This window comes from Gloeophyllum trabeum, assembly GCF_000344685.1.
Source record: "Gloeophyllum trabeum ATCC 11539 unplaced genomic scaffold GLOTRscaffold_00006, whole genome shotgun sequence".
Taxonomy (NCBI): Eukaryota; Fungi; Basidiomycota; class Agaricomycetes; order Gloeophyllales; family Gloeophyllaceae; genus Gloeophyllum; species Gloeophyllum trabeum.
This window is the reverse complement of record NW_006920415.1, coordinates 1,176,954-1,190,819: the sequence shown is the minus strand read 5'-3', so window position 1 is coordinate 1,190,819 and position 13,866 is coordinate 1,176,954. Positions and strand designations below refer to the sequence as shown.

The 13,866-nt window shown below is 56.2% G+C and overlaps 4 protein-coding genes across 4 annotated transcripts; 1 reads left to right on the top strand and 3 right to left on the bottom strand.

Moving 5' to 3' along the window:
- The first annotated feature begins 359 nt into the window (after positions 1-359).
- On the top strand, positions 360-4,105 carry GLOTRDRAFT_121257 (uncharacterized protein). Its single transcript, XM_007867674.1, has 6 exons — positions 360-518; positions 578-643; positions 718-1,261; positions 1,320-1,916; positions 1,976-2,723; positions 2,787-4,105. The coding sequence occupies exons 1-6, from the start codon at positions 401-403 to the stop codon at positions 3,714-3,716; spliced, it is 3,003 nt and encodes a 1,000-aa protein (XP_007865865.1). The 5' UTR covers positions 360-400; the 3' UTR covers positions 3,717-4,105.
- On the bottom strand, positions 4,071-5,706 carry GLOTRDRAFT_138600 (DUF159-domain-containing protein; the record flags this gene model as incomplete). The annotated part of the gene is made up of 8 exons (XM_007867673.1): positions 5,617-5,706; positions 5,233-5,558; positions 5,066-5,175; positions 4,816-5,017; positions 4,441-4,759; positions 4,307-4,387; positions 4,214-4,252; positions 4,071-4,148 (listed from the first exon to the last, which is right to left on the bottom strand). The coding sequence occupies exons 1-8, from the start codon at positions 5,644-5,646 to the stop codon at positions 4,071-4,073; spliced, it is 1,185 nt and encodes a 394-aa protein (XP_007865864.1). The 5' UTR covers positions 5,647-5,706.
- Positions 5,707-7,096: 1,390 nt separating this feature from the next.
- On the bottom strand, positions 7,097-7,700 carry GLOTRDRAFT_129046 (uncharacterized protein; the record flags this gene model as incomplete). Its single annotated transcript, XM_007867672.1, has 3 exons — positions 7,097-7,367; positions 7,421-7,563; positions 7,617-7,700. The coding sequence occupies 3 exons, from the start codon at positions 7,698-7,700 to the stop codon at positions 7,097-7,099; spliced, it is 498 nt and encodes a 165-aa protein (XP_007865863.1).
- A 634-nt stretch (positions 7,701-8,334) lies between these two features.
- Positions 8,335-11,594, bottom strand: GLOTRDRAFT_41367 (ATP-dependent protease La; the record flags this gene model as incomplete). Its single annotated transcript, XM_007867357.1, has 11 exons — positions 8,335-8,541; positions 8,595-8,642; positions 8,695-8,760; positions 8,814-8,990; positions 9,044-9,483; positions 9,531-9,648; positions 9,705-9,801; positions 9,857-10,063; positions 10,119-10,468; positions 10,512-10,933; positions 10,991-11,594. 11 exons carry the CDS (start codon positions 11,592-11,594, stop codon positions 8,335-8,337), a joined length of 2,736 nt encoding a protein of 911 aa, XP_007865548.1.
- Positions 11,595-13,866: the final 2,272 nt, after the last annotated feature.

The window sequence follows — 13,866 nt, the reverse complement described above, 5'->3', positions numbered from 1 at the left end:
AGTCCCTATCGCTACTAACTAGCACGCTTCCCACTTACTGGACCGTCTATGCATGCTGTTCTGTTTACCCCAGCGAAGGGTGTCGGGGGCTTCGCCTCGGGAATTCCCATAAACGGCAATGACGCCTTTGCCACCTCGTCTGTTTGGTTTTCCAGCATTTTTCGATGGTTTTTCGGCCCATTTTTTCCAGGCGTCTCAGACGCGTCGCAGTCAGTGAGACACAAGGCCTAAGCCGGCGTGAAACAAGAGTAGAATACCGTGCACACGACTCGCAGCCTGCAGCAGCCCGGCAGTGAAATTTGAGCTCCGCCGGAAGCGGTGACATCGCGCGTGTCGCGTCTGCTTGCAAGTAACCACCGGTTTCATTCCCTCCGCTCATCCCAGTCGGCCTCGCCCAGAGATGTCCTACCAATCGTCCCAGTTCCGCAGAGCCCCTGCCGCCCAAGACGGCCCCAGCGAAAAATTCCGCGCCAAAGCACAGCAGCTGCAAGAACTCTTCCCTTCTTGGTCCACCGACGGTGCGCCCGCGCCCTCGCTCTCTTCTGTTCTATTTTCATACTCATCCTGCGCTCTGCAGACCTCATCTCGCTCCTCGGAGAAGTCAATGGAGACGTCGAGCTCGCGGCTACGCGAATTACAGAAGGTACGCATCTCATCTCTCTCCCTCTCCGCTTTTCTGCCTTGTGAGCGCTCCGTAACCTCGTGGTACTCGCGCAGGCCATGCCGTCCAGTGGGACTCCGTCACCCGCAAGAAGGAGAAAAAGGCACCTTCAAGCCCCGCTGTCCACGCAAAAGAGCTCCCCGCGCGGGGCGGCAGAGGCGGACGTGGTGGAGGACGCGGCGGGCGGGGCGGTGCAGCGCGCGGCGGGCGAGGCGGGCACCGGCAGGCCAACGGGTCCCACTCGAGCACCCCGGCGCCTGCACCCCCTGCGGCGTCCAACGACTGGGCCGACAGCGCCGCCCCGACCGCAAACGGTGCGAATGGATGGGGCGAGCCGACCCCTGCCGAGGGCGACGCGGCGTCGTCCCAGGGCCAGGAGGCTCCCGCTACTACCAATGGCTGGGGTACAGAGACGGACACCCAGGCTGCGACGACTGCGCCGTCGACTGCTGGGTGGGGAACCGCCCCTTCGTCTACGGTCGCGGAGTCGGCCAACGGGTCTGCTGTGCCGTCTGTAAAGTCCCCGCCGCCTGCGGCGGGAGCTAAGGGCTCCGTGAAAACACCCGCAACCACTAAGATGTCCTGGGCACAAATCGCTCGGTACGCTATCTCCCTTGTCTTGGAATGATTGATCTCTGACCCCTGACACTCCCTATAGTGCTAAACAACAACCCAGTCCTCAACCCCAGCCCGCTCCGACCCCCGCTTCCGCTACTCAGCCCACAGCCCCTGCCCCTGCTACTGCACCTCAGCACACCCCCGCCCCCGCCCCTGAAACAGTATCTGCCCCCGAGCCTGAGCCTACTCCCGCCCCCGCACCAGAACCCATACTTCAGCAGCAAGGGTGGGAAGAGCCCACAACAGTCCAAGCGCCGACATGGGACGACGAGCCCAAGCGGCCGACCTCCCAGGCCGAACCGGACGGCTGGACAGTCGTGGACGCTCCGCCCAAGGAGGAAGAGCAGCAGCAACAACCCCAGCAGGAGGAACCCCCCGCTCCTGCACCAGCGCCGGCACCAGCCCCCGAGCCATCGGTGCCCTCGGCGCTCCCCGCGCAGCTGTCGAAGCAGCCTGAGCCGCAACAGATCCCTTCGAAGCCCGCGACGCCCGTGCAGAGCCGCGCTCACCACCACCGCGTCGCGGCCAAGTTCAAGACGACCGACCAGGCGGTCGTTATGCCCACGAGCTTTGCCTCCGGTGTCGAGAAGGTCGGCATGCAGTTCGGGAGCCTCAGCTTGGGCGGCGACGACGACGCGTGAGTTTGTGATACTTGTGTCACGAGTGCCAATGCTGATGGTGTGTTTTCGATGGCAGCCCCGAGGCGCCGGCGCCCGAGCCCGCCCCTGCGAAAGCGGCCGAACCCGCGCCAGAGCCTATTCAGCCTGCCCAGCCATCGCAGCCCGCGCATCCGCCCCAGCCCCCGCAGACACCCGCGCAGGAGCCGCACGCTGCGCCGGCGCCTGTTTCACCGCCTCAGCCCCAGCCCCAGCCACCCTCTGTCTCGTCCTCCGCACTGTTCCAGCAGGCTATCCCCCAGCAGGCACAACAGCCGCAAGCTCAGCCATCCCAGCCTCAGCACGCAATCCCCAGTTCGATCTCACAGCCGCAGCATATCCCCTCCCAGCCCTCTCAGGCTGCCCTTTCGGCCACTTCGCCGATCCAGCCGTTCCCCCTTCAGACCGGCATCTCTCCGCAGGGTCTCGGGGCGCATCAGCAGCAGCAGCAGCAGCAGCAGCAACTTCCTCCCAGCCAGAGTCAAGCTCAGAGCCAGGCTCAGCACAACCAGTACTCGCAGCACGGGCTGCCGACGCACGTCGAGCCCGCCCAGAACCACCATTCGCCCGCCCCGCACCACCCGTCGCAGCACCAGTCCGGGCACTCGTCCTCATACTTCCGCCAGCACGAGGCGCCGTACTTCCATGCATCCACGCCGCCCGTGGGGGGCGCGCAAGACAGCCCGTATGGAGGGTTCGGTGGGCTTGCGCAGCAGATTCAGCATCCCGGCCAGAGTCACCTGGCTGGGTTTGGAGGAGGGGACTTTGGGTACGGTGAGAGCCCCAGGGTGAGTGTTAGTGTTGTTCAACGTGTGCGAGCGAGCGAGATCGTAGCTGATTGGTTTGTATAGGGTTTCTACGATTCGTACCAGGGCTCTGGCTTTGCGGGTCGCAGCGCGTTGGGCCACGACGATGTCAAGGGGCTGTCGGCGCAGCAGCCGTCCCCTGCGGGCTTGCCGCAGTCCGGCGCCCAACCTGCCCAGCAACATGGTCCCTCGGCGCAGACCTCTGCTCAGCCCGCGCCGGGTGGCAGCAACCCCCAGCAGCAGAGCGGGTACCCGGCGATGGCGGGCGGTTACTACTACCCGTACGGAAACCAATACTACGGTGCGCCGAATAACTACGGATACGGCGTGCCCCCGCCGTTCGTCAAGTACCCCACGATGTTCCCCCCGGGCCCTCCCGGACCTGGCTCGGCTCCTTCGCCCGCTGCGAAGCAGACCCCCGTGAGTGCACAGCCGCAGTCGTACGGGCAGAGCTTGTACGGGCAGCAGCACCCTTCATCGGCGTATGAGGATGTTGGGTACCAGCACCACACGCAACACCAGCATCAGCATAGTCACGGCCAGAGTGTCGGTGGTGGCCTCCCGTCGAACGACTATGGCAAGCAGTTGTACGGAACGCACGGCAGCCAGGGGATGCAGGGTCTTATGGGCTTGGGCCAGAACACGCCCTCGTCCGGCGCGCCGATCGGCCAGAGAACCGGCGGATCCCCTGAGGCTGCGTACAAGCCGTATGCGCCGTCAGTCAAGGACACGGGTGTTGGCCAGGGAGTTGGTCAGGCTCCTCAGGGTCGCGGCGGTGTCCAGCAGCCCAGCCAGGGAGGCTTCTATGGCAGCGCCCGCTTTGGCTCGAGTGCTGCTGGGCCGCAGAACCAGCAGCTGCAAGGTCATCAGCCTCAGGGCCAGCTCCCTCAGGGTCATCTTGGATATCCGCAGGGCGGCTCGGAGAGCCCCTTCTACTCATATCAGCCTAGGCAGCAGCAGGCCTACTGGCAGTGATCGCAACGTAATAATCTAGTAATGGGGAAGGCGGTAGTAGGCAGCGCGTTCGAGGACTTGTGTGCTTTGTCAAGTGTTTTCCTATCTGCTTCTCTTGTTCCCTTTCATCTCCTCGTGCATCAGATCAGCCTTGTCCTTGTCCTCGTCCTCTCCTCTCTGCGTCTCTTATATTTTCATCTGTCTCTCACGTACATCTCATCTCCGTCTCTCATGATCATATGTATATTGTAGTTGCAGACTTGCAAATGCGTCGCTCGCAAAAGAGAAACGAATTCATGAACGCAAAAGCCAAACTCGTGAATCGCACATGAGTATCCCAAGACATACGCATGAAACGTAGCGAGACTTGTCAAACTATACTTTTTTGAAGAAGGTGGAGATATCCTTCGTACCCTGAGGTTTCTTCGCTTCCGGCGTCTTTCGCGGTTTAGTCTGGGTACGAATGTGAATATCTCTCGGGACACGATTGCTATGTAGCGGGGATCCAGAATACGTACCTGGTGTGTTTTCGGCCGTTTCGATGGCGTCTTCGGGGACTTGATCGAGTCGTTAGGGTGTGCACCGATGGAGAGTCAGGAAATGCTGCTTACCTGTGCCTCTGTCTTGGGACGCTGAGTTTGAGGCTTGAGTTCCTCGTTGTCTGAATCGATGCATATAACATCCTGTTCATCCTAGCTCATTGGATGAAAGATCTTGAAGTGCCAAAGAAAATACAACTGCATACCTTAGTAGAGTCCTGTTTGAATGGTTTTGTTTCTGCTTCATCAGTATACTCAAGCTCGTCGTCCTCCCAGGTGTTCATCTTCTTGCCTGAAGACGTAGGCACGTCCGATTCCTGTTTAACTTCGGCGCCAATACCTGCCATAATTGACTGGCTCGACGATGGTAAGGACGCAAGAGACGAAGCGCCGCGCTTCCGTTTCTTCGCTGACTCCTTCTGCTTGGCGAACATGGATTCAATCCCGTCCTTCCGCTGGGAGACAGGCTGTATGAAAGAGGGTGACTCGGTACCGATCTTTCCGACCTCTTTGGGGACCTGATAGCTAGAAGCCTGCGTACTCAGCGATGTCTACACGCGGTAGACAGGTGCTTCGATTACCATTCCAACGGTGCCGCCTCATCACTAAAAGGCTTCACGAGTTTCGTGAGCGCAGGCGTCCATGTCTGACCTGACGTATCCAGCCAAGTCTCGAGAGCTTCCCGAGACGAGAGGATGACGGGCTGCCGGTCATGCAGCCAATTGAACTCCTTGTTAGCATCAGTTGTCACGATTGTAAAGGTGTAGAGCGGCTCCTTCTCGCCTGCAGTTTCTTCAACGTGAATCCCAGTTGATAATCAGCGCTACCTACCTTCCAGAGTTGCGCAGTCCCAGAGCCCGGCAAGCAGCATGATGCGTCCGTCTTTAAACCTGGTGAAATGGGGGAGTTTATCCTTTCCCTTCTTCAGCCACTCGTAGTATCTGGATGCATTGAGGTTAGCCTATCCTCGTGGCCAACATAAACGTATCGGAAGGTACCCTTGGCAAATGACAGCACAGCGCTTCTTCCCCTTAATGGGGCCCCACATACTACCACCTTCCACAAGATTTTCCGCCCGAGCGTTGGTGGTACTGAGGGTCTTATCTTCGTGCTTACTCCAGTGCGGGACTAAACCCCACTTCATGGTCTGTAACACGTATCTCGGGCCCGCAGCACATTCCTCGAATGGCCCGTCAAAGTTGCGACGTATCACAGGAGCGCGAGAACGAGGTGCAATGTTATATCTCGGATGAAACTGGTCTTGGTCGATCCATCCACCAACCTGGACGTTCGGGTATCCTGGTAGTTGTTGAATCTCATGGTGCTAAAGGCAACTAGCTATGATAGGAGGCTCAGTCATGACGAACGAACTCGTATCTCACGGGAAGTGCAAGTGCGAAACGTCCACACATTTCAGCATCCCTATTCCATATAAGGACCTGCTTGCTGAAGGCAGAGGTGCTTTAGTTGCCTTGCCACATGTACAGACGCGACTGCGAGGACTGCGGGCGCTATGCAATTGGTTCTCGCGTCGCAATCGAACTTGTCTTCGATTCTCACGATTGTGGCAGCCTGGATTCAAGTTTGCCGCCTCCATCTTTGAGCAGAACCACTTTCTGGCTAGGCAAGTGACATGCACCCCTTTTCAGGGAAAAACTGGAAGTGAACTCATAAACTGCTTAGCAAGTTGATAGATTATCTTTCAGCGGATGACATGAGAGCTCGCAACTGGCCAATGTTCAGTATTGACCATTGGCATCTTCGACCTCTCGATCTGCAAAGTCGCAACGTTTACTGACGCGGTATCCCTGGGGACAAAGAGCGCCGAACTTCAATATATATTATAAGCACCTTGCTACCCGTCCCGGGGACTCTCTTACTTGCTCTCGTAAGCCTGAAGCGTCAGGCGTGCTAGTGCGCGACCGGGTTCAAGGCAGGCGGGACTATCGACACGCCGAATTTGTAGGGATAATCCTCGCTTTCGCTCGCAGCTTATTTGACGCGACGCCCGGCTGGTCTCCGTTAAAGCCTGTTCCTGGAGAGTTAATTTTGCGTCTTGCAACCAGCTTATTTGGCTTCCTCGCTATCGAGTTCTCCGAATCCCGTCTGTTTCCATCCTTGTTTAAAGGCGGTTGGTCGGGCTCTATCGTCAAAATTTCTGGAGGCCGAGCAGCCCTTGTGTCTGCTGCTTCGTCGCCACATTTCCTTGTCGCTTGCTTCGACTCACCGCCGTCAACGGAATTCTTCGAGCACTCTCTGGCGGCCTCCTTGCTGGCCGACGAGATGGCCACAGACTTTGCCACCTTTTCGGGATTCGTAGGGAAGTTGCTCGCTTGGGCTATCACTAATATCGGCCCATAACTGTGGCTTGCCTGCGAGTGTGATACCGGCTGCGGGGTATAAGGTGGCGGAGGAGCACTGTACCCACTGCTCGTGGCGTCGCGGCTGCACCTTATGTCGCGGGCCGAAGTTAGCGCTGGGATTGCTGTAGCTCCTTGTACAATCACTGTCCCGGGTGAACCACTTCCGTGCTGAGGACCGACTACCCGTGAAGATGGACGGACTGAAGCGCTCTGCTGATCATATGGGACTATGCCGGCCTGTTGGAATGGGACTGTGGTGAATCGTAAGGGGTCGATGCGAGCGGGAGCGCTGGTACAGCTCAGAGCTGGTGGATCTTGCAGCGACATCTGACCTCCCGATGGAACCAGTCGTACTGTCGTGCGTGTGAAAGTCAAATTTGTGGCTGCTTGCGGACTCCCCACTGCGAGTGAGTCCGGTGCAGCCTGAGCAACAGCCGTAGGCGACGGTCCCATACCACTCCTTATGTGGAAGAGTACTTCGTTCATCTTCTCCATCAACTCACGGGTCGAGTGAGCTTGCTGGGTCTGTCTTATCCCGATCTGGGCTATTTCGTCCACCTGGGACGCTCTCAGCTTCCCTCCACTCAGAGGCGGCAACGAAATATCCCACCACAAAACTTCTAAAGACTCTGCTAAAGTCTGCTTCCAACGCCGATATTTTCTCGAAGAGCTCGTCCCTTTGTTGTCGCAAGACGACCTGCATATTTGGCAGGTGACGTCTCCGGTTCTTCATTATTTTCTTATTTCGGGAGAGCATCTCGTCTATCTGACTAACATAACCTGTTAGCCTAGAACGTCAAGTGTGTCAAGCCTAGTAACCTACTGCTGCAAGCTTGATAGACTCTCGTATATCCGCGGAGATGCGGTGTCCGCTCTCTGACAGTCTCGAATGCGTTCTTCGATGTGGCTGCGAAGCTCCTCCATCCCTTGTCCTAGTCTTTCACAGTGCTTGAAGAGACCTGAGACCTGCTTTCGGATCAGTCTGGGTGGGACACACTCTCGGTAGACGCGATACCTACCTCATCACCGAGCTTCTTAATGTGATAGGCCACTCCAGCAACTGTACTAACCGTCCCGAGATCTGCCATGACTGGCGGGGCCATGTCGACTTAGTTCCCCGTCGCTGTCTCTACTGAAGTGGATGCACGGCACGACAGCCTTGGAACACCTTTCTCAGAAGCACGGAACTTCTCTCAGCTTTTCTAGGTCCTTCGCCTTGTGACGATCCTCCCCCTGTCTTGCCTCGTTGAAGTGAGTCTCAGCTTTGTCCCGCTCTTGCCATTTCGCCTGAACTCGAATAATGAATTCGTACGTTACGGCTGATCTCTTGGGATGACGGGTGGCTGCAGAGTCCAGCTACCGACACCCCCGCCGTGTGGCATCCACCGGCAGCGCCGGTTGGACAAATATACCTCTCGGGCGTATTAACTCTATACCCCTATGAGTAGACAGAAGGAAGATATCGGAAACAGCCCGTAAGGTGAATCTGTGCTTGTCAGCGCTCCGGTCACTTGCACCTTGCTAGTACCGAACTAAAATTATATCCATACCGGACATCACTCGGCATTGTGGTATGGCCCTGGCCCAAACCTATACTTAGGCGGGTATTCTACTAATACATTCCTCCCTGAAGTACATACAGCTGCTCGTACACATACATCAAACCCTCACCTCATTTGTTCCACATAAATTAGAAAGTGAAAGGAAGTATAGTGGATGTCCGTGTGCCTTTGTCCATCACAGGCGGCTCTCCATCATCAATGTCTGCCTCCTCCATCCAAGAGTACCTTTCCCAAAGGCCGCAATTAGGGCCTCCTCGACAGTCTTGACGAAGACGAATTCCATCTGACTTCGCACGTCTTGGGTAACATCGTGTTCCACATCCTTACGATTAGCCCAAGGTAAAATGACCTTCTTCATCTGAGCTCGATGGGCGCCGAGAACCTGGGTGAAGAATATTAGATCAACTTGGTACTTCCTACGAAATTATTGTTCACCTTTTCTTTGATACCGCCGACTGGAGTGACACGCCCGCGAAGTGTGATCTACCACAGCAGTTGAGATGCAACATTTGACAGTAAGAAGATACGTTCTTACCTCGCCGGTCATAGCGACGTTTGTAGGGACACAAGCTCCGGTTAGCAAAGAGACAAATGCACAAGCCTACTCACACAATTAATAGAGGCTGACGAAAAGTTTGAAGCACGTGAACCTACCATGGCTACTCCAGCGCTCGGGCCATCCTTCTTCTGCGCGCCAGCAGGCAGATGTAGGTGAATATCAACTGGATCGGGAAATTTCAGGGGATCCTGGGCCCGATTTTCCGTGATGCACAGGTCGTACGCATGGGTCTTGACCCAGCTCAGGGCAATTTCACCACTCTCCTTGATGACCTGGAGCATATATATGAGCACTCTGCGTATGCTGGGTATGGCAGAGCTTCTACCTCGCCCAAGGACCCGGTCAGCTTCAGTCGGCCAGACCCCGGTATCGCTATCGTTTCGACGGGGAGGATACCGCCTTCCCCTTGTCCAGTGACGACAAGGCCATAGATAAGCCCTCTTCGTTCCTCCCTGTCCTTTTCGTCCCCCTCCCATCTAGAAATGCCCAAGATAGCCTCGAGCTCGTTCTCCTCCACAACACTCTTATAATCCTGCTCCCGCCCGTCATCGACGGCCTCCGCCCATTCTACCGCCTTGAACCTGACGACCGAACCAACAGCCCGCTCTAGACTACGTACCCCTGCCTCGCGGGTGTAGTTCGTCACGATATGCAAGAGCGCGGGGTCGGTGATTGTGAGCTGGGACGGGGATAGCCCGTTGCTCTGCAGCTGCTTCGGTAGAAGGAAACGCCGCGCAATGTGCAGCTTCTCGTCATAGGTATAGCCTGAGCTACGTTAGCACAGCTGTATAACCGACGGACGAACTCCCCACCTGAGAGCTGGATAACTTCGCAACGATCCAGTAGCGGCGGCGAGATGGTATCCAGGGTGTTCGACGTGCAGATAAATAGGACTTGGCTGAGGTCAATGGGGACGTTGATGTAATGGTCCTGCGGGGGATGTCAGGGCAGGATGTCCGGACACAACTACACACTATACCGCTGACATTAAATGAGTGGTTCTGCTCGGGGTCGAGTACTTCGAGCAGAGCTGCGCTGGGGTCGCCATGGAAGTTGCTCTGTCCAACTTTGTCTACCTCGTCCCTGTATATGGAAGGTCAGCCGCGTCGCACGCCAATCATCTGTGGGGTGCACTGACAAGAGCAGCACGGGGTCTGGCCGACCGGCCTTCCGGAGGGCTTGCACGATCATCCCGGGTCCGCTGGCAACGTATGTCCGCCGATGCCCTCGAATCTCGGCTTCGTCCCGCACCCCGCCCAGCGAGATCCGCTGGAACGGGCGGTTGAGCGCGCGAGCGATGGATTGACCAAGCGACGTCTTCCCAACACCAGGAGGCCCTACGAAGCTGGATAAAGAAGCTCAGGCTGAGTGCGAAGAGTGCCGTGAGTGGAGCAACGTACAGAAGGATCGGCCCTTTGACGGCCTTCTTCGCAGGCGTGCGCCTCGGGGGCTGCGGGTTCGGCACGCTCGCCTTCTCCACCTTCACCAGCTCCTTCGACTCGCTCTGCACCTGCCTCTCGAACTCGAGGGTCATCTGCGCGTCCTGCTCGGCGGAGGCAGCCAACTGCTTCAGCCGGACGACGGCGAGGTATTCGATGAGTCGCCGCTTGATTTTGTCCAGGCCATAGTGGTCAGCATCTAGTTGTTCCCGCGCCTTCTTCAGGAACGAACGGTCCTTCAGAGCGTCAAGGCTTGCCGAATCGGATACAGCGGCAGACGACGGCCAGGGTATGCTCGTGAGCCATTCAAGCTGTTAGACAGTCATCAGACGTAAACAGCGACTCGCTGCATACTGGGTGGGAGGGACGCACGTATGTCCTTATCACACCATTCTCCACGCTCCCCTGCGGGATCCGTTTCAGCCTCCTCCACTCCCGCACGCCCATCTTCCTCTCCTCACTCCCAGGTTCCATCGCCTCGATCTTCTTCTTCAGGTCAGCCATATCTTCAACTTCGTGCTGCTCATCGTCGTCCAGCTCTGACGAGGAGCCCGGCGAGGCCTCGCCGTTGGGGCTATGAGAGCGGTTCAGGTTCTGCAACTCCCGATGGATCGCCGCGAGCTGCTGCCTGAGGAAGAACTCCTTCTGCTGCTTCGAGAGCGACTCGTCGACCGCGGAGGCGATCTTCTTCGACACCTCGGAGATGGAAGCTTGTTTGATGAAGATCTGAGTTGCGATCCTTAAACGCTCCTCCGGCGCTGCCGCGGACAAGAAGGCTATGTGGACGAGCTGAGTTTCGAGATGACTGCCCACAAAGCATAAGAGTCACATACTGAGTTTGTCGTTATACTCTCCGTTGACCGCGGAGATCATCACGTCCGCCATCCACGGAGCTCTCTGCTCCGAAATCTCCTCAACCATGCCAGCTATCTTCATCCATGCGTCCTTGCGAGACTGCTGGGTCGAGTCCTTCGCCAGCCTATCGAGTAAGCGCAGGGCAGCGGCTTTGAAAGCTTCCACCGTCTCCGGCGATGGGGTGTCGTCCACGACGGGGTACTCGACCGGGTGGAGCTTGATGATATCCGTCGGCGCGTTCGACTTGAGCTTCACGGGCGCCGCGAGGCGGACCCTCGTCAGACCCTGGAGCGAGAGCAAGTATGGGTGCTGGGGGTTGCGGTTCGGCGGCCTAATGAGCCGGATAATCCGCGCAGCTGTCCCCCACTCGCTCAAGACAGGCTCAGCTTTGTGCTGCCCGTTAGCATTACTTGTGTGGTTCGTAATGGGCACCACGGCGAGGACGGGTTGGACGTCTGATTCCGCGACGAGCGCTGCCAGCACCTCGCCGGATACTTTGCTCACGGGCAGCGTCAGTCTCGCTGAAGGCAGGAGGATGAGCGGGTGCGGGATGGGCAAGACGGCCAGGGCGGTGGCGGGCATGGTGTCGCCGTCGGGTAGTGTTAACGGTGTACAATGGCAACAGCGGAAGAAACGACGCGCGAGAGGTTACGGGGAAAGCGAATGACGTTCCGGGGAAAGTACAAAGCTTCCGATCAAAATGTCCGAATATCACGAGCGCCCGCCCCGCAATGACGGCTCGATAATGATACCACTGCAGTAAAAAGAAAAGAAAAAGAAAAAAGAAAAAGGGGGAAGGCTCAGGGAGCCATGTGGCAACATCCAAATACGGCTATTTGTGGCTGGAAGGCTGCTTTTTGCTCATGAGCTAGTCATGCAACATCCCGCTGCTCGCCTGTGAGGCAGGAGATGTATTTCTAGGATTCTGGTTCTCGCAAATTTGATGTGCAATTCATTTTTCTCCCCGGTCTTCGACCGGGTATTGACTGAGTATCTAAGAAAATACCCCCTACCGATTGCCTACAACACCTACATGGCGCAGGTAGCTACAAGTAAGAGATCTTCTGAAGGATTCATAGTACACAACGTGCTTTCCACCTCGTAGTCGCTCACTGCCATATTGAATGCGAGACGCTCGGTGCACATTTCCCACGCTTGGAACCCCGCACAATATCAGCGGTGGCTGCGACTGAAAGCCCTCGCCTGCGAGCGTTCCGGCTGTGTACCTCTCGCCACAAGTATGTAGGGCACTCTTTACTTCAGGATAGAGTATCGCATAAAAGTATCAGATTTTTTGAACGGCTATATACAGGTATACAGTTTGTTCATGATATTGAGCGGAGTTCGAACCTCGCTAATGAGCTCGGCAACGCCCGCCTCGCGCTCGCAGCAACAAGGCTGACATGGAGGCCGCGACGCGATTATAAAAATTTGAGACTATACAAAGTTTTATAGCATGCTCTTTAAGTGAGCTTTCTGATGGTTTCAACCCAAATACATAATCCTCCCTGAGGGTCGTTCATGGGCCACGTGAGCTTGCCCGCTATAGAATTGAAACTCCGCTCAATATCAATATCATGCCTGGGAGTGAGTAACGCCCCCGCAATGACCAGGTATCGTCCCATAAAAACGCTGAGGTGTGACACCTCAAAATATTGAGGTGACGGCACCTCCGAATATTGAGGTGCATCTAAAAATAGAAACAAGGGTTGGGCCACGCGAAAAGAAATGCCCGCGCACAGAGTCGAACTCTGGACAGCGGGGAAAAGGATTATATAATACCACAGTGAGCGCACTAGACCGCTACGCCATAAGGCAGTGTAAGCCTTACAAAATACATCCATTATGTAGTCCTGGGTAACAAGCGCGCCCTAGGGTTCGGGTTACATCAGATGACATAACATTTGATGTGATCGGCCGCGGTCTTCCCCGATCACGAGTCCATCAAATGTTATGTCATCTGATGTAACCCGAACCCTAGGGCGCGCTTGTTTCCCAGAACTACATAATGGATGTATTTTGTAAGGCTTACACTGCCTTATGGCGTAGCGGTCTAGTGCGCTCACTGTGGTATTATATAATCCTTTTCCCCGCTGTCCAGAGTTCGACTCTGTGCGCGGGCATTTCTTTTCGCGTGGCCCAACCCTTGTTTCTATTTTTAGATGCACCTCAATATTCGGAGGTGCCGTCACCTCAATATTTTGAGGGGGTCAACCACCATCAAATCGTCAGGCCATGCCTCGCAATGAGCGACACTGCCCATATGCAGCATAAATTATGCATGTTATTGCTTGGCCATAGCTAACATCATTGGATGCGTCCCCATAGACAACATGAGGGCAGGAAAAACAATTGCAATACTAGTCTCAAGGTGTCGACATGATTTCGAGGACGCCGGATACTGTACCGACACGTCCGGGGTACCCCCACCGTCCGATGTCTGCCTTCGCTCGCCTTTTATCCTCTCCATCAGCGAAACCGGAGTTGTTTGCCAGTGATGATCCACGCGTCCTCAACCCACACTTTTGCAGACAGAAATCGTTGCATAATGATAGGTGAGTAAACGTTTCCTATGATGACCTCACGGCATCGGCGTAGCACCCTCACAGCATCCTGTCCATCCGTCATCTCAGCCTCTTCAAAGTGCATGTACCTGGGTCATACATCACATCGGACCACAGTGCAGCCGCCCACGTATTCAAAGCAGAGTGCGTCCTGGTCACACAGGAAGTCTGGATGTATGCGCTGTCCTGCATTTCTCTTGGGGTGGCGAAACGTACGCTCCATTACCATTTGAGACCAGATCTGGATGAGCGCATTATACGGTATATGCTCGCTGTGCTAACTTATTCAA

Excerpts from the sequence above, each read along its gene's own strand:
- GLOTRDRAFT_121257 (XM_007867674.1), top strand. The coding sequence starts at position 401 with ATGTCCTACCAATCGTCCCAGTTCCGCAGAGCCCCTGCCGCCCAAGAC. Across the intron at positions 644-717 it reads GGCTACGCGAATTACAGAAG|GCCATGCCGTCCAGTGGGAC; the intron begins GTACGCATCTCA and ends GTACTCGCGCAG. Across the intron at positions 2,724-2,786 it reads GGTACGGTGAGAGCCCCAGG|GGTTTCTACGATTCGTACCA; the intron begins GTGAGTGTTAGT and ends TGGTTTGTATAG.